This window comes from Armigeres subalbatus, unplaced genomic scaffold, assembly GCF_024139115.2.
Source record: "Armigeres subalbatus isolate Guangzhou_Male unplaced genomic scaffold, GZ_Asu_2 Contig1981, whole genome shotgun sequence".
Taxonomy (NCBI): domain Eukaryota; kingdom Metazoa; phylum Arthropoda; class Insecta; order Diptera; family Culicidae; genus Armigeres; species Armigeres subalbatus.
This window is the reverse complement of record NW_026942816.1, coordinates 213,152-231,423: the sequence shown is the minus strand read 5'-3', so window position 1 is coordinate 231,423 and position 18,272 is coordinate 213,152. Positions and strand designations below refer to the sequence as shown.

The window sequence follows — 18,272 nt, the reverse complement described above, 5'->3', positions numbered from 1 at the left end:
GGGTTCTCAGAAACAAATTATCCGAGTTCCGTGATAGAGTTCTTCCACCATCCTATCGGAAACATTCCGCGTTTCGCGTTTCAGAATATTTCCGCGTTTAGAAAACACATGATCCAAGTGCCGAGCCATTTGACATCTACAAAAAATACATTTCCGATTTTTCCAAGGGGGACCACCCTTGAGAATGTTATCATTTATTTAATTTAGAAATGTCCGACCGATTACAGACACCCCTAATTTGTGAGCAACATCGTTTTATAAAATTCGATGGGATTTGTTCCCATACATTCATACGATTCCCACTCCGGTCCACTGGGTGTTATGTGTCCTGTCCGCTGTCTCATGATAGGTGCTAAGTGTTCAGTCTGTACAACCTCTGGCCGAAGGCGGTGCTCCTGTTTTTGTTAAAAAATACTTGCGATAGTTGGTAGCATACAATATTTGAGAATCAAAAGTTTTTTCTGTGGTATTCACAACAGTGCATGATTTGTGCCATTAATTTCCAATGGCTTTTTCTTCTGCGGTGGAATTCGTAATGGTCACACTTCTGTGAAATGTCTACTCATTGCCGGTAACATAACTTCCGTCGTACCAAGGGACCTGGAATCCCTAACACTTGATTCATGTTTAAAAGTTAGGCTTTCACAAAAGTGGAAGCTTTTTTTCATAAAAATGAAGCTATCTGATACTTATCAGGTTACTTTAATATCAAATATTCTTACAGATGAGCTGTTTTGCTTCAGCACCTGGAAGAAAAGAAACATAATAATTCAATTACTAAACATTTAAATCGATTAGGGTGACTGTACCGGTTTTGGCCTTTGCTTCTTATTTGACCAATTTAACAAATAACTCCGAAACTAAAACAATTTACGAGGATTTTATGCTGCTCTAAACAGAAGGATTATTTTTGAAGAAAAATGTATTTTATAGGGTTGGCCAAATTAGACACCAAAGTTGCCAAAACCGGTACACTTACCCTAATAATAATAATAATTTTCATATTTCAACATCCGGCCTGTGTTTTTCGTTTGAAACGTTTCTCTAAATATTTACTGAACAAAAAAACAAGCTGAAATTGTTGCTATGCCAGCAGTTCTTAATTATGTTCGAAAGGGGTAGTCAAAAATTAGGTATTGCGCACCGAGGGTCAACCTTAGTTTATGAAACTGGAACCATGAAAAAGTCGCCAGTTTCATTTTGGTTGTTGATATTTGCGAGACAGATGAATCTATAATACTCAATTGCAAGCCTTGAGAAGCGCACAATTTTGCAATATTTCTCAGAATAAAAGAAATATCTCACGTGGAAACCGTTGACCAGACCATAATGGTGAGAACAGTTACTATCAGTTGCGGAAGAACTGACTGCATATGAATTTAATAAATGAACAAGAGGATATTATTCAGAAATGTTTTGCATTAACAATTTTCCGAAATTAGATCATGCGTTCGAGGTCGAACTTATTCGTACATGTTTAGCCATGTCTTGGAAGTGAAGATGACACTTTTTGTATTACAAATTCATTACAACTGGTCAGAATAGCTTTTTATCATTACAGATTTTATTATTTTCATTAATTCTCATCTATTTATGTTAATTTGATCGGGTCGATTTTCAATAGATCGTATTCCGCATCGATTGCAACCGCCAGCGTGAACGCGACGAGCGGTGCAATGCTATGCGACGTGAGTCTTGTAAAGGAGCAAACCATATTATCAATGAGCTTTCAAACTGCGCTGTAGCGTCGCATCGCGCGGTCGCATCTAGTCTGAATTGACCCTTACTTAGTATACGGCATCGCATGAATCACGAAGGACTGGATATTGTTAAGCTTATATAACACGACATACTACGGAATGCTTGGCATGTTGTTCGTATGCCGGAAGAGCTCCAAAGGATGATAATATTCAGAAGAGAACCCGAAAGAGGTCGTAGGTGTCGTGGAAGTCGAGGTGTGTGCCGCCGCTGTCATTTACAATCCGTCACACCGCAGATCTACATTTTTTCACGTCGTTTCAAATTTTATAGACGCTGAATTTCCGTAAAAGCTAAGAAGAAAACCACTTTCTAACAAAATTCAAAGAATTTCCTTACAAATTCTGACAATAATCCCGATGAAATCCCGAGTAAATTTCCGTGAAAATTATAAAGAAAAATTTAAAAAAAATATCCGTGCAAATTTTATACTTCTTGTGGAAATCAAATTTTGAATGGGGAATGAGCGTTCGGCCGAATATGTCATGAAATGTTGAAATGTTATGAGCTCCTCTCCCGGATGGCAACTTCATCGCCAATTGCATTCGACCCAGAAGAAGAGCTTGTAATTCACGAAATAGCTACACTGGCCAGCTCAACATACGCCCTAAATTGGAGTCAAATAAAAGAAGAAAGTCAAAAGGATTCGGAGATATCTCAAGTCCTACTGCATCTGGAAAGAGAAAATCATCAAGATTTGCCATTGGCATATCGCGTGATAGTGAATGAATTATGTTTTGTAGATACCGTATTACTAAGGGTTGATCGAATTGTTATTCCTAACACCCTTCGAGAGAAAGTATTACAAATTGCACACGAAGGACACCCAGGCATCAATATGATGAAAAGCCATTTGAGAACCAATGTTTGGTGGCCAAAAATGGATCAAGACGTCGAGAAGTTTGTAAAATTGTGTAAAGGATGTACATTAGTAGCAGCTCCAAATCCCCCTGAACCGATAACACGACGCGTACTTCCAGATCAACCATGGGTAGATGTGGCAGCAGACTTTCTTGGACCGTTACCAGAAGGGCAGTATTTGTTAGTGATTATCGACTATTACAGTCGCTACATGGAAATTTGCGAAATGAAAGAAATTACTGCCGCAGACACTGTTAGAGAACTAGCTGTTGTTTTTAGTCGCTATGGAATTCCAAGAACACTACGTGTTGATAATGGACCACAGTTTAGTGAAAAGTGCCTCGAATTTCGTGATTTTTGCAAAAGCCATGGTATTAGAGTCATTAATACAATACCTTATTGGCCGGCTATGAATGGTGAGGTCGAACGTCAAAACCGATCCATTTTGAAAAGGTTGAGAATAGCGCAAGAACTGGGGAAGGATTGGAGACTAGAGCTGCGACAGTACCTACTAACATATCATTCAACAAATCATAGCGTAACAGGAAAATCACCAGCGGAGCTTATGTTCGGAAGGAAAATACGTAACAAGCTTCCGAATGTGCCACCCACGGAGTTAATGGACGGAGAAGTTCGAGATCGAGACATAGTACACAAGGAAAAGCAGAAAATATATGCTGACAAACGAAGATCAGCTGTGGAAAGCGAAATTGCTGTTGGAGATCGAGTCGTGGTAAAAAGGATGAAGAAACTTCATAAACTTCAATCTGACTACTCACCAGAAGAATTCGAAGTCATTCGTAAATTTGGAGGGGATACTATATACATCTGAAGAAGCTTCAACTACCAGTTGCTACGCGAATAGAAGAAAAGGAAGAACAGAGAGCAACGGCATCGAATGAACAAAATCGTACCACTGGATCATCAAATAACCCAGGAAATGAATTCATTTCAAGAGACGCTGAAACCTGTACTGATAATGACAAAAGAAATAAACAATCCATCGAGGTGAACAGAAAGAAGTTAGTGGAATCGGAGCGACATCAGAGAGTAAGATTAGTGCCCAAGAGATATCAGGATTATTTTCATTATTAAAATCAATAAAGTAAGGGCAGGATTGTAGTAGATTGAGAGAGTAGAAATAGTAGAAAAGAGTAGAAATAGTAGAAAAGAATAGAATGCGATGGTTTTAGAAAGGGTAGTTTAGCAAGGAGGAGCTTGAGAAGTGGCTGTGCAAAAGGCTGCTAACGAAGTGCAAAAATAAAGGTGTAATAAATACTGTGTGATAATTCTGTGTTTAAATTGATATCAGTTCTCTACAATGACCTGCTCAGCAAAAAAACATTTTGGGCCATGTGATCCATTCGACCAAATGGCTCCTTTCTGCCAAACCAGAGTCTATTATATATAGAGTTGCGCAAAGAGTGAAGCCAAATCTACCTATTGAACTGTCAAACCGTCTACCTATCGAGCAAAGTAAACAAATGCTTGTTGGTGAGGCGGAAGTATTGTTATCGACTAATGATTTTTATGGCGAATTAAAACGCATAAATTGAAATGTATTAGATTTGATCTAGAAACAGCTTCAAAAAACATCAATACATTCCTCAATAAAATAGCATCAAGAAACTCACGTGTTTGGACTCTGTGGGTGACTAGGTTATCGAATTAAATAGCTTTAGAAGTGAACGCTCCCGTGAAGTCACTTGAAAGGTTGAACAAAAGTGAAAGTTGGCAACAGAATAACAAGAGCATCATTCAGAATAAGTGTAAGAAGATCCTCTTTGCGTAACTCTATATAATAGACTCTGTACCAAATAACCTATTCCTCCAAACGACTTTTCCGCTAAAAAGACCTGTTTGACCAACGATCATGTCAGCCAATTTATTTAGCCAGATGACTTTTTCGCCCAAATGACCAATTGTGTTTCCGGACAAATGGCATTTTCGATCAGATGAGTTTCGGTCAAATGGATTACTCGACCAAATGAACTGTTCGGCCAAGCGCAAGTTCGACCAACGACCATGTCGGTCAAAAAGCATTCGATACCAGTACGGTCGTACTTCCCTTTCAGTCATATACAGTTGCGATTCGCTGGTTAGGCCACAACCTAGACCCAACTTACTAATTCGGTTTTTTAGTTGGGCCAACTGACAGCCATTTAAACGTGCGTTTCGACTTGAACATCACAAATTATGTCCAGTCGTCACTGGACTCCCATTTTCAGTATTTACATTGCATTTTGATGCATGATTGCTTTTTAGTTGGGTTATGGCCCAACCAGCGGAGCCCTAACTAAAAAGTGACCCAAGTATTAAAATCCCAACCAGCGAATCACGACTGTATCACTTTCAGCAAAATTACATTTTCGACCAAACCGTTTTCGACCTAATAGCCGTTTCGGTCAATTGGAATTCAGCTAGATGACAATCGGCCTAACATGTTATTTAGCCAAGTTGCACTTGAACAAATGCAGAGTAAGCTCAACGACCTTGCCGATCGCTCCTCCTCGGCAGGTTTAGTCATCAACGTCAACAAAACCAAATCGTTGGATGTAAACACGGTGACTCCTTCCAGTTTCACATAAGCCGGGCAACCAGTGGAGAATGTTGAAAGCTTCCAATATCTTGGTAGCCAAATGGCGTCAGACGGCGGTACCAAGATCGACATAGGCGCACGGATCAAGAAAGCAAGGGCTGCCTTTGCGAGTTTAAGAAATATCTGGAAAAACAGGCAGATAAGTGAACGCACCAAAATACGAATTTTCAACTCTAACGTGAAATCTGTGCTGTTATACGCTAGCGAAACATGGTGTGTATCAGTGGAGAACACTCAACGGCTGCAGGTGTTCATTAACAGATGCCTGCGGTATATAATTTGGGCCTGGTGGCCTCACAACTGGATCTCAAACAACGAGCTCCATCGTCGTTGTCACCAGAGGCCGATAACAACAGAAATTCGGGATCGGAAGTGGGGCTGGGTCGGCCACACTCTACGTAGGGGCGGAAACGAAATCTGTAAGCAAGCATTAGACTGGAACCCAGCGGGACATCGCAGCAGAGGCAGACCCAGAGGCTCATGGCGGCGAAGCCTCAATAAAGAAATAAAAGAAGTCGACCGAAATCTAACCTGGCAACAGGTTAAAGCGATAGCCGGGCATCGCTCAGGATGGAGATCTTTCAAGTCGGCCCTTTGCATTTGCACCACATGCACTTGAACAAATGGGTTTCCACCCTATGACTGTCGGCCAAATGATAGGACGGGCCGTTTGGCAGAAAACCATTTGGCCTAAAGTCACAAGGCCGAAAGTTGTTTGGCTGAATAAACGATTAGACCGAAATCCATCTGACTGAAAATGTCATTTGAGCGAAAAAGTCATCTGGGCAAACAGGTAATTTGGTCAAAAGGGTCGTTTGGCAGAAAGGCCAAATGATTAAACTGCCATTCGGCTGAAATGGACATAGGTTCTCCTTGCAGGCAAAGGCGTATGATTACCAATCCGGAAATGTCGAGTTCGATTCTGGATCTGGCCTAGCATGTTTTGGGTAGGAAACATTCTTGGCTCTCTGGACATAGATGACTGAGGGACATTTGGCCGAAAATGTAATCTGGCTAAACGGGTCGATATTTTTGGTCATATTGCCCGTTCAGCAGTTTGAGTTCGTGGGAAGTTATTAAGTGGGCTTCGTTAACGGCTGCTCGACGACGGACCGGTTCTTTATTGTACGGCAAGTCCTTCAAACATTCCGTGAAAACCAGGTCCCAACGCACTATGTGTTTATCGATTTCAAGGCGGGATACGACAGTAGAAAAAAACGGGCTTGGTAGTCATATGGCTACTGCTTCCGCGTCATACGGTCGTGGGTTCAATCCCAGGTCCGTTCCAATCCTCCTACTTTGTATCTTTCTCTATATTTCTCATGTTCTAGCAATTGCTAGAACTGGAAATGGACTTCCATACAGTTTCCATTTCTATTCTATACTTTCAATTCAACTTGACTATTCCAGCAGTAGCTGCTAGAATTGAAAATGAACTAAAAAAAAGCTCGTTTCCTACATCTAATTAGAAATTCTATCAGTTGCTTTCTTCAATCATTGGCAGCTCGTTAACCAAGACGAACCTCTGCCTCTCGAACCTAACCCAAAAATTCCAATAAAATTCCGTATGAACTCGTGGCAAGTGCAGAGGTATATTCGGCTTGCAGTGGGCGAGTGATTACATCATCATTTATTCCCCCTTCCCTACATTGACTTGCATTCTGACGTGGCAGGCGCCAGTATGACTTAACAAATGAGATCACCAGTACTTGTACATCCTCAATTTATTTGTTTCGTGGATGACATGGACATTGTCAGTCGAACATTTGCAAAGGTGGCAGAACTGTACACCCGCCTGCAACGTGATGCAACAAAAGTTGGACTGGTGTTGAATGCATCAAAGGCAAAGTACATGCTAAATAGTGGGCGGAACCGAGCGCGACTTGGCCAGTCTAGGAGGCAATGTCACGATAGACAGGAATACTTTCGAGGTGGTCGATGAATTTGTCTACCTTGGATCCTTGCTAACGCTGATAATAATTTTATCCGAGGATTTTATATGTGGAAGTCGGGCCTGCTACGGGCTCCAGAAGAAACTACGGTCAAAAAAGATTCACACCTGCACCAAATGTGTCATGTACAAAACGCTCATAAGACCGGTAGTCCTCTACGGACATGAAGCTTGGACCATGCCTCGTAAATAAATAAGTGCCATATTGATTATTTAAAAAAATCTTAAAATTAAAATTACAATTCAATCAATTTTAACACAGACTTAACCCTCCAAGGCTATTTTTTTTGTTATTACCAAAAATCAAACTTTTTTTCGCTCCCTTCAACCATTTTCAATGTACTCAATAGATTTTTTACGACTTGGTCGAGTCAAGTACGAGACACTTAAGACGGCCTCACAGTTGAGGTCGAAATACGTATCTGTAAAGATAACAAAACGTAGTAAAATTTTATGGAAAGTACTAAACTCGTCTTAGACAGTTGAAGATATTCCACTGAAAGAGCTTAAATATTTTTTCTTAAAATAGAAATTTCGTTTATCTGCTCTGCAAAGCAGAATTTCGGCTTCTCACTTTGAGAATAAAGTTTTTAAAGTTTTAAAGCATTTCATAGAAAGGTCCATGTACAATACATATAACATACATTCGTTGTGAAAAACGGAAGTAAATTAACAAAAGTTCGTATTTCAGAGAAATTTGATTTCTTTTCTCTGCAAAGCTGAATTTCAACTTCTTACTTTGAGAAGAAAGTTTAAATTTTGTAGAATGGGCCTTGCATATAGGTTGTTGGATTTTTTTGGGCACGCTCATTCGTTGTGAAAAACAGAATTTATTCTGGTTTATCTGCTCTGCAAAGCTGAATTTCGGCTTCTATCTTTGAAAATAAAGTTTATATTTTGTAGAATGTATTTTATAAAATTCAAATGTTATTCTCAAAGTGAAACCCCGACGATTTCAAATTTTAAATTGCTTTAATTTTGTTTTTTTTTGTTTAGTTTCTTATCCATTACAGTATCGACCCGATTTTGTCACTCCCCGATTTTGTTCACCCCCGATTTCATCACGTTTTCGACCCGATTTTATCACCCCAAAAATTTTGAAAGAAAAAAACATAATTATCATTGTTTATATTAATGTTTACAGTTGAAAGTACCTCGTGGATGCTAATCGGATTCAGTTCTATGTGATAAATTACTTGATTTTATCATTTTGTAGAATGTGCATAAATATTCAATGACTAATGCTCAACCGAATATTGACAGTCCAGAGCCGACTATTAATGTGTCTGGAAGTGAGCTGACAAATGAAGAAAAGTGGACTTTACCAAAAAATATCGATTATTTTACACTCTGATCGGGATATTGCAGTACTCCCATTCAATGTTTAAATATTGGAATTCTCAAAGGGGCCGTCCAGAAACCACGTGGTCATATATGGGGGGAGGGGGGGGGTTTGGAAAATGACCACGATAAGCCACATGGGGGGAGGGGGGTGTTGCTCTCAAACCACGTGGTTTTTTTTTTTACACGAAAAACTTTTGGTGAATAACAATAGCGGTGTAAAAAATACAAATCATTAAAATTTAATGATTTAATCATTAAACGCTAAGCGCATCTTAGGGCCGATGTCCACGTAGCGTCTTTTCAACTCACTCAGATGTACATCGAGAAAAACCGGTAACGCAGCGTCGGTGCGTTATTTGACCATCTTAGCCTTAGATCTTTTTTCTTTAAAAAAATAAACGGAAAAACAGGTTGCGATTCAGTCTCAATTTCCACCAAAAAAATTTGGAAAGGAGAAATGGAAAAATATTTTTTTAATTTCCGCCGCAGATGGTTTTTGGCATCACGCCGCCGACACTTTTGCATCAGCGTACTGCAGCTACAATTTTGAAAAATGTTCATGTATTTACAATAATCCAAGAAAAAACTTCAAAAGAATTTCTTGTGGATATTCAGGAAAAATCCAGTAAAGAAATTTCCTGTAAAAACTTTGACATTACTTCATACAATCCTGATAAAGTGCTGACATTCAGAATGATTTTTGAACAATTCTCTCTGAAAAATTTTGCTTGGAAATTTTGCTACAAATTGTAAATGAAAAAAAAACAAAACATCTCCAGTGTAAATTCCGAAAAAAATTCCTTAAAACTGCGAAAAAAAATCCATGTGAATTCTGTCTGAAAATTCAAAACAGTCCCGTAGGAAATACATGTATTTTCCGTTGAAAAAAATGTTCATATTTTCATATTTTTTTTACATTCTAATGAATCTAAGTTCTTTCGAATCTTTACCAAAAATTCTTCTTCATTTCCAAAAGAAGTATTTCGAATATTTTAAGGAGCGCACTTCAAAATATTCAGTCTCCAGTTAGCTTTGCGAACAAAGGCGTAGGATTGCCAATCCGGAGATGACGAGTTCGATTCTTGTTCCTGTCTAGGATGTTTTCGGGTGGGAAACATTCTCGACACCCAAGGTATAGTGTATCCATCGTACTTGCTACACAAGATATATAATCGTCTACTAAGTTGAAGAGCAGACCAACTTTCAGTTGGAATATAGAGTCATAGAAGAAAAAGACTTCTAAATTTTTCAAGATAAAATCTTCTGAATTTCCGAAACGAAACACTTTGATATTTCCATTGATTTTTTTGTTTTAGGATTTTTTTTTCAAATTTGGAATTTTGAAATGAAAATTTTTCGGAATACTTTTTTATGCTCTTTGTGAATTCTATCACATTTTTTTTTAATTTTCCAAGTATTTTTTTATTCGAGGCATTATTTATGGATTTTCAAAGAATAAATCTTTAGAATTCTCCAGGTTCATGTTTTTCTAATTTGCACCATAAATTCTTCCAAAACTTCAACGGGAATTCATTCTTCTTTGGGAAGATATTTTGATTTCTTTGTAGGTTCAGCTAAACATTGCTTTAAATCTTTACCATGCAAAGGAATAATGGAATGCAGGAAATGATTTAGAAATTTTAAGGAATTTTCACATCAGAAAATCTTTAAAATTTCGATAATTTTTTTAAGGAATTCCTAGTGGAAATGCTTCAAAAGTCCAACCTTTACAAGTACTACAAAAGTTTTCGTTATTTCCACTTGTAAAAACGTCGGAATTTCCTCGGGAAATTCATTATTGGTGTTTCAGATGAACTTTTTTCGATTTTATACTGGAAAATCTTAGGAATTTCCATCGGAAATATTTTGGCATATTCCGAATAATTTATTTTGGAAATTAAAAAAAAACTGCTGAAAATGTATAAGAATTTCTTTTAGAAAACGAAAAAAAAATCCATTGGAAATTTAGAAGAATTTCCTTTGAAGATTCATTAAAGTTGCCCAGGATTTTGAAAAAAATCTTCAGAGATTCCTTAAAAAAAGTAAGCTGGATTGTATTTTTCTAATTTATACTGGAAATTCTTCGGAATTTGATGTTTATTGGAATTTTCATCGTAAATATGCATTTCGGATCCTTCTACGGATTTTTCTAGTTCTTCAAAATTTCTACCGAACATTTTTCGGAACTCTTCCACAGAATTTCGCAAAAGAATGTCGTTGGAATTCTAATGATTTTTCCGTGGTGACTCCGAAGAATTTCTTGTCAATATTCCGAAGGGTTTCCCTTGCAACTCCATAATAATTATTTTTGAAAATTAAGAAGATCTTGGAATTTAAAATTAATCCAAGCAATAAATGTAGGCAATAATTTAGGCTTAAGGAGCTTAGTTTTTATGATATTGAATAATTAGGATAATTGATCGAAAAATTTAATAATGCACCTAAATGTTCTAAATGCACAAAATTCTAGTAGTGCGTATAAGTGATGAACTTTGTACTTACTTAAAAATCACTCAAATAAAGAAAAAAAAAAAAAAAAAAAAAAAAAAATAGTAGTGCGTATGAAAATGGTTGTGACATAGAGAAGCTTGCATTTGAAAAATCAACATGAAATTCTAAATAAAATGCTTTTTAAATTCATAAAAGGGTCTTAAAACTAAGGAGATTCCTGCGATATGAAAAAAGTGGCAGTGTTCCAGAAAAAAACACTCCAATTCCTAAAACTATCTAGGTTAAAAATAGTGTTATAATAACGATTGAAATTGAATTCCAAAACAAATCCTTTCAGGACAGATAGGTCATATATGCCCAGCGTTTTAGATTGTCTATAAAATCACAAAAGAGAGCTAGGCCACCATTTTCTTCAGTAAAATTGTTCATCTAGATATTGGCTTTACAGAAAAAATATGGGAGCTCAAATTTGACTGACCCTGAAAACTTAGATATCCGAAACCTTGGGAAGATTTCGATTCCAAGAGTATGCAAATGAAGATATCTTATGGGTCATCCTGGACGTTTAGCCAGTGATTAATATTTAGGAATACGAGATGCTCAAGGTACTCCAAAATGCTCTCAAGTTCAGCCCACGATATCTACCAGATCAATCAAGACATTTGCAATGCCCTTATCATCGGTATATACCCAATCCGCTGAAATAAGCATATGATCCTAATTTCCAATAACATGAGATCCAAGAGATAAGGTACCCAAAATTATCTTGAGTCAACATCAAGTTGCACAATGACTATGAGGTTGTTCGCAAACTTTTTTTGTAGGGTCTTAGAAGCACTGGGTTCACGGACTTGAATGATTAAGTAGTTCAAACATTACGACTTCCAGGACGTTTTGTATAACCTAAAAAGTCTGTAGTAGCTTGTATAAATAATAATTGAAGTCATATCAACCCAATGGACCTACTGGGATATTATATCATACATCATTCACAAGTTGGTTAATTGGATAAATCGAATGATCCGAACACCAAAATAATAATCGGTCTATAATACATTCATTCCTCTATGCGTCGCTTATGAAAGGACCATTGACTGAAGCATATTCGAGATGTGGAATAGAAGTTACTTGGAAAATTATTCGAAAGTACCATCTGAGTGACCGAGAAAATATTTTTAGTATGGCATCATTGGCTTCCACGAGTCGATATCAAAATAAAATTTCAATGAAGAATTAGAAATTTTGAGAGATGAGCCAGCTCTGGATTTATTTTTTTTTATTGACGTTATTAAGGAGACTTTAAGCCCGAGGCTGGCTCGTCTCCGAGCTTTAGATTGAAAATCTCTTTAATAGAGAAAAAATAGAAATTTCCCATAATAAAATAGGAAATTGCCAATAAAGAAATTAGGGTATGAGTATTAAATAAATAAAGAATTACTACAAATAATGCAAAATTTCCATAAACAGTTGAAAATTTTCCACAAAACAATAATAAATTAGCACTTGTAAAAGCAAAAATTGCAATTATGAAATAAGAATTTTCCATAAAGAAATCAAAATGTTCCACGAAAAAAATACAAAATTTTCATGAATAAATCAATATTAGCAATAAACGATTACAAAATTTTTATTTTGTGGAAAATTTTGTAATTATTTATTTCTAATATTGATTTATTTATGGAATGTTTGTATTTTTTCTGTGGAAAATTTTGATTTTTTTATGTAAAATTCTTCTTTTATATTTGCAATTTTTGGTTATAAAAGTGTTAATTTATTTTTGTTTTGTGGAAAATTCTTAATTGTTTATGGAAATTTTGCATTATTTGTAGAAAATTTAATGGCAGGATCGAGTGGAAACCCCTAAATATGTACGTAAAATCTTTTTTGCATCATCCTAAAAGGGTTAAATAACAAAATATAACAATAAATTCTAGAATACCAAAAGGAACCCAAAGATATTAAAGACTGTAGATTTAAAATGAAAACTTGCATTTTAAGCCAAAACTGTATAATTCAGGCAAAGGAATATAAAGGATATTGTTTTACGGCTCTGATTAGATCCATAGAATTTTGGCATAATGAAGAGTTTTTTTTGATAAGAAAATTATTTTGAGCTTTTTAGTGGAATGTCTTCACTTGTCATAAGACGAGTTTATACAATCCCATTGAATTCCACCACTTAATTGTATCTTGACAGGTGACAGTGTCAAGATACAATTAAGTGGTGGAATTCAATGGGATTGTATAAACTCGTCTTATGACAAATAATGAAGAGAGTTTTGAGATTCTGAATAAAACTTGTATGCCCTTAGAAAAACCTATTAATATCGGAAGGCAAACTAAATTGATGATTCTGAAAACAAAACTGGAATTTCTACAGGAATGCTACTCAAAAGAAACAACAGTAGGAGGTTTTCTTTGCATCTCTAAGATTACATATTAAATTTGTGATTCTCTGACAAACTTTTTGTTGTAAAAGTTCAGTTCAGATGCTGCACTGAGGTTAATATCTAAAGAATTTCCAGTACCTCCAGAGCTACGGAAGGTCCCAATACTCTTAGGAATCTATAGCGATATTCAGTGATGAACTTTAAAATTTATAATTTTTCTCGAAATTTTTATAACATATTCGAGTCCACATTTTTTTGTATCCTCCTGATGCATCGAAGGCGTGCGAGTTCTAGATATCCTAATACCCGATACATATTACAACATGCTGGGTTTAGTTTGATTTTGAATCAGTTGAAATTGTCCATCAAATTAATTGGATTAACCATATGTTTTAGTCACAGATGGTTTTTTTTTAACTTTTTGTACTTGAAAAAAAACCACGTGGTCATAGGGGGGGGGGGAGGGGTGGGGGTCTGCAAAATGACCACGATAAGCCACATGGGGGGAGGGGGGGTTGAAAATCTTCAAAAATATGACCACGTGGTTTCTGGATGGCCCCAAAGTTTGTTGTGGAAAAATACTAAGCTAAAATTATTTTACTCGTCAAAATATTACGGACAGAAACAGAAAAAATTACAACTTTTTCAATAATTTGTAGAATTCTTCACTTCACCACTTTTGAACATACGTTAAAATATGTATTACACCCGATTCTTTTTTTACACGGGGGATGCGTTCCGTGTAAAAAAAGTTTTCAGTTCAAAATTCGAAAATCCGGGTAAAAAATTGTTTATGATTTCTCGACGAATCATGCAAAATAGAGCAACTTTGCAAAAATTTTGTATGGGATTTTTTTACACGGCCGTGTAAAAAAAATCCGTATAAAAACAGAATCGGGTGTATTCATCAAAATCCATTGGCGTAAATAAGGGGGGGGGGCTAGGGGGAGGCTTAGCCGTCCCTAGGAAAAAATAGCCCCCCCCATAGGATTTAAACATTTTGTTAGCACTGATATCAATTTTCAACATATAGCATAATTAATTACAGGCCGGACTCGATTACGGAGTGTTGAAAAAAATTTCACTCCGGATAATCGAGCCATTTTTTTGTTGCTGCTGAAAATGTAACTTTTGCTCAAATAATCTTTATTTTGGTTATATAACATCTAATAAAATATCTCGTTGGTCCGTTCATGGATTCTGACATACGTTAGAGGTCAGCGCCGTCGACAATCGTCGGCAAATCGTCGGCGGCAACGTTTGTCATAATTTTGGTCGGCGATGGCTTGGCGATTTTTTTTATTACATTCGTAACGTAAAGTTTTTTTTCAGGATATTTTTAGACATTAACGGGAGAATCCTTTTAATTTCCCCGGAAAAATCTAATGAGTTGTCCCAGGAGATCCTTCCAAGTTTTTCGAATTTTCAACAGGAATTGCTCTAAAGTTTTCACGGGAATTTATTTGAAATTTTCACGGGAAATTATTTAAGAGTTTGCCTATGCCACCGGGCATCCATGCTTGAGTTTAACAGAATTTCCTTGTGATTTTTGTTTTAATTTCACAGAAACTGTTTCCAACGGATTTTCAACTGGATTTTTTACGGAATTTATTTGGATTTCTACGTGAAATTCCTTATGTTGTCTATTAGTAATTCTACGGAAATTCTACGAGAAAATGTTCAAAAGACAAAGGGTCGTTCGGTTGAAAGTCATTTGACCGAATACCACATGGCCGAATAATACGTTAAGCCGAAAGCTATCTAGCCGAATTCCATTTGTCCGATAAGGTTATTATGTTGAAAATGGTTTGGCGGTACCACCAAACTAGTCATTTGGCCGAAAAAGCCCTATGCCCTAACAGGTGGTTTGGTGAAATAGGCCTTGTCTTCGAAAATTCTATTTGACCGAAACGGTAGTTTAGCAGGAAGGACAATTTGGCTGAAAATGTTATTCGGCTATTCGGCTATACGGCGAAAAACGTCGACCCGTCAAGCCAAACGCCAGTTTCGAACAAATGAGCTGTCGGAGCGAACGTCTTTTTCGGCATTATGTCACCTCGTTCGGCCAAGCAGCATTTTCGGTCAAACGATTTTTTTTTTCGGTAGCTCGGGCGAACAACACCATATGTTCTTTTCGGCCAAATGGTCCTTTTCTACCAAACGACCATCTAAGCCAGCGGTTCTCAACCTTTTTCTTGAGAGGTACCCCTTCGAAGTTTTGCATAATTTGAGGTACCCCCTCTCGAAAGCAGGCTTCCAATCCTGTTGAACACATAATTCCGAGCCCTTTTGAAGGGAAGCTCCTTTATGCTTTTGAGTCCCTTTAGAGTAGGCTTCCGCGCCTTTTTATTAGAGGCTTCTGAGCCTCTTGTAGAGAGGCTTCCGAGCCTCTTGAAGGCGGTTTTCGAGCCACTTGAAAGGAAGCTTCCGTTGCATATTGAAAGAACGCTTCTGAGCCTCTTGATAGTATGCCTCCAAGCCTATTGAAAAAAGAATTCTGAGCTTCTTGAAGCGAGGCTTCCGAGCCTCTTGAAAAAAGGCTTCCGAACCACTTGAAAGTAGACTTCCGAGCCTCTTGAATAGAGGCTTCCGAGCCTATTGAAAGGAGCCTTCCGATCCTCTTGGAAAAAGGCTTCAGAGCCTCTTGAAAGGAGGCTTTTGAGCCTCTTGAAAGAAGGCTTCCGAGCATCTTGAAAGGAGGTTTTTGAGTCTCTAGAAAAGGAGGCTTTTGAGCCTCTAGAAAAGAAGGCTTTTGAGCTTCTTGAAAGGATGCTTCCGAGCCTCTTGAGAGGAGGCTTCCGAGCCTCTTGAAAGGAGGCTTCCGAGCCTCTTGAAAGGAGGCTTCCGAGCCTCTTGAAAGGAGGCTTCCGAGCCTCTTGAAAGGAGGCTTCCGAGCCTCTTGAAAGGAGGCTTCCGAGCCTCTTGAAAGGAGGCTTCTGAGCCTCTTGAAAGGAGGCATCTGAGCCTCTTGAAAGGAGGCTTCTGAGCCTCTTGAAAGGAGGCTTCCTGAGCCTCTTGAAAGGAGGCTTCCGAGCCTCTTGAAAGGAGGCTTCCGAGCCTCTTGAAAGGTGACTTCCGAGCCTCTTGAAAGGAGGCTTCCGAGCCTCTTGAAAGGAGGCTTCCGAGCCTCTTGAAAGGAGGCTTCCGAGCCTCTTGAAAGGAGGCTTCCGAGCCTCTTGAAAGGAGGCTTCGAGCTGCTTGGAAGAAGGATTCCGAGAGGCGTAAAAGGATGCTTCTAATTTTCTTGCAACGAAGCAATCGAGTTCTGAAAAAAAAAATCATTTTGTTCATTCAACGTTTTGTACGTTGGATCTTTTGTTCCGCAGCCCTTCATACATTGTGCTGGTTGTATCAATTGGGATTTATTGATCGCATTACATATTATGTAAAATATAAATTTTTGAAATAGAAAATACACAAAATCAAAACTTTATAAATGAATTTTGATAGAAATTGTAATATGTCCGCCATTACGCATTTTTGTCCGAGGTACCCCCTAGGACCAGCGAAGGTACCCCCAGGGGTACATGTACCCCAGGTTGAGAACCGCTGATCTAAGCCTTTCTGGCTAAATGACCTTTTCGATTAGACGACTTTTCAGTCAAATGGCCTGTTCGGCCAAACGACATTATCGGCCAAATAATTTTATGCCAGTCGAGTTTCGGATTAATGACATATTCGGCCAAACAACAAACGGCACTTCCCCGTCAAAACATTTGATTTCAACGTGAAATTCTGTGGATTTCAACAAGAAATCTTTGGAAATTTACGCAGGTAATTCCTCGAGATTCCCAAAGGATTTTTTTTATAATTTACCCGGCAAATTTCGGGAATTTGTATAGTTTGTGGTGTCAGTCGTCTAAGCGTATTTTCAAGCCATGGAGTGTGAATTTGATTCCCGCCCTATTAAAGAGAAAACATTTCGTGGAGTATAAAACGCTCCACCTGTTCACTAGGTGCTGTGTGAATGTCCTGTCCATTGTCTAATGCTAAGTGTAAAGTATTGAGTATGTGCGAGCTCTGGTCAAAGATGGTGATCCTGTTTTTCTTTCTTTTAAATTGATCTTTTTGAAGAATTTAAATTTTAAAGGAAATTTACACAGAATTTCAACGGTAGTGTTTTAGAGATTTTGAAGGATATTCTTCAGAATTTTCATTAAAAGTTCTTAGTTTTTACGAAAAACTTTTTTTATTTTTGAACGAAAAAATGTAAGGAATTTTCAAGAAAAATAGCCTTTTCACGAGAAATCCTCTGAAGTTTCAACAGGATTGCCATAAACTGTCGGCAGCGACGGCGCACAACTCTAACCACCGTGTGGTCCTCCGGTGGTCCTCCCCCCTATGTCACACGTTTTGTATGAGGTATCTAAAAAAATTGTATGGATTGTCATACTTCAGGAACCCTCCCTTCCCCTCTAAGCGTTACATAATCAATTGATGTTCCCTAAACACAAGGTTTTTTGTTGTTACTATTCCTACACCAGTTCCAAGTTCCAGTGTTTGAATCTATACATGGACCAGCGTTGGAGAAATAACCATTTTTTCATATAAATATTGAGGCTGTTCACAAATTACGAAACGCTGGAAGGAGAGGCAGCCGGTCAGACTGTGCGTTACTATTCATACAAACCAATTGAACCTTCCATACAAAAAGCGTTTCGAGGGGGAAGATGGAGTTTCAAAATCGGTAATAAATTAGCCATTTTTCTGAATGTTCTTGATGTCCGTTCCCCAGGGTTCTTCCACAAAATTCGTAACGCTGAATTTGGTAATTTTGATACCCCACTCTCCCTCTCACAACCCTTTTATATGGAAGGTATAATTTTTTTTATGCGGAACGTAACGCTTGGTCTGACTTACTCCCTCCCCCTAAAGCGGTACGTAATTTGTGAACAGTCCCTTACTAAAGCGAGAAAGG

The 18,272-nt window shown here is 37.7% G+C and overlaps 1 protein-coding gene across 14 annotated transcripts in view; it reads right to left on the bottom strand.

Annotated features, from left to right (window-relative positions):
- Positions 1–18,272, bottom strand: part of LOC134203586 (high mobility group protein DSP1-like) — a 154,062-nt gene that overhangs the window by 32,619 nt on the left and 103,171 nt on the right. For 12 of the 14 annotated variants that reach the window (XM_062678452.1, XM_062678454.1, XM_062678453.1 and 9 more), the window contains exon 4: positions 723–746. The exons of the other annotated variants lie outside the window; for them this stretch is intronic. In XM_062678452.1, the coding sequence (XP_062534436.1) occupies positions 723–746 (24 nt within the window). The remainder of the gene's footprint in view (positions 1–722; positions 747–18,272) is intronic. 14 annotated transcript variants of the gene reach the window in all.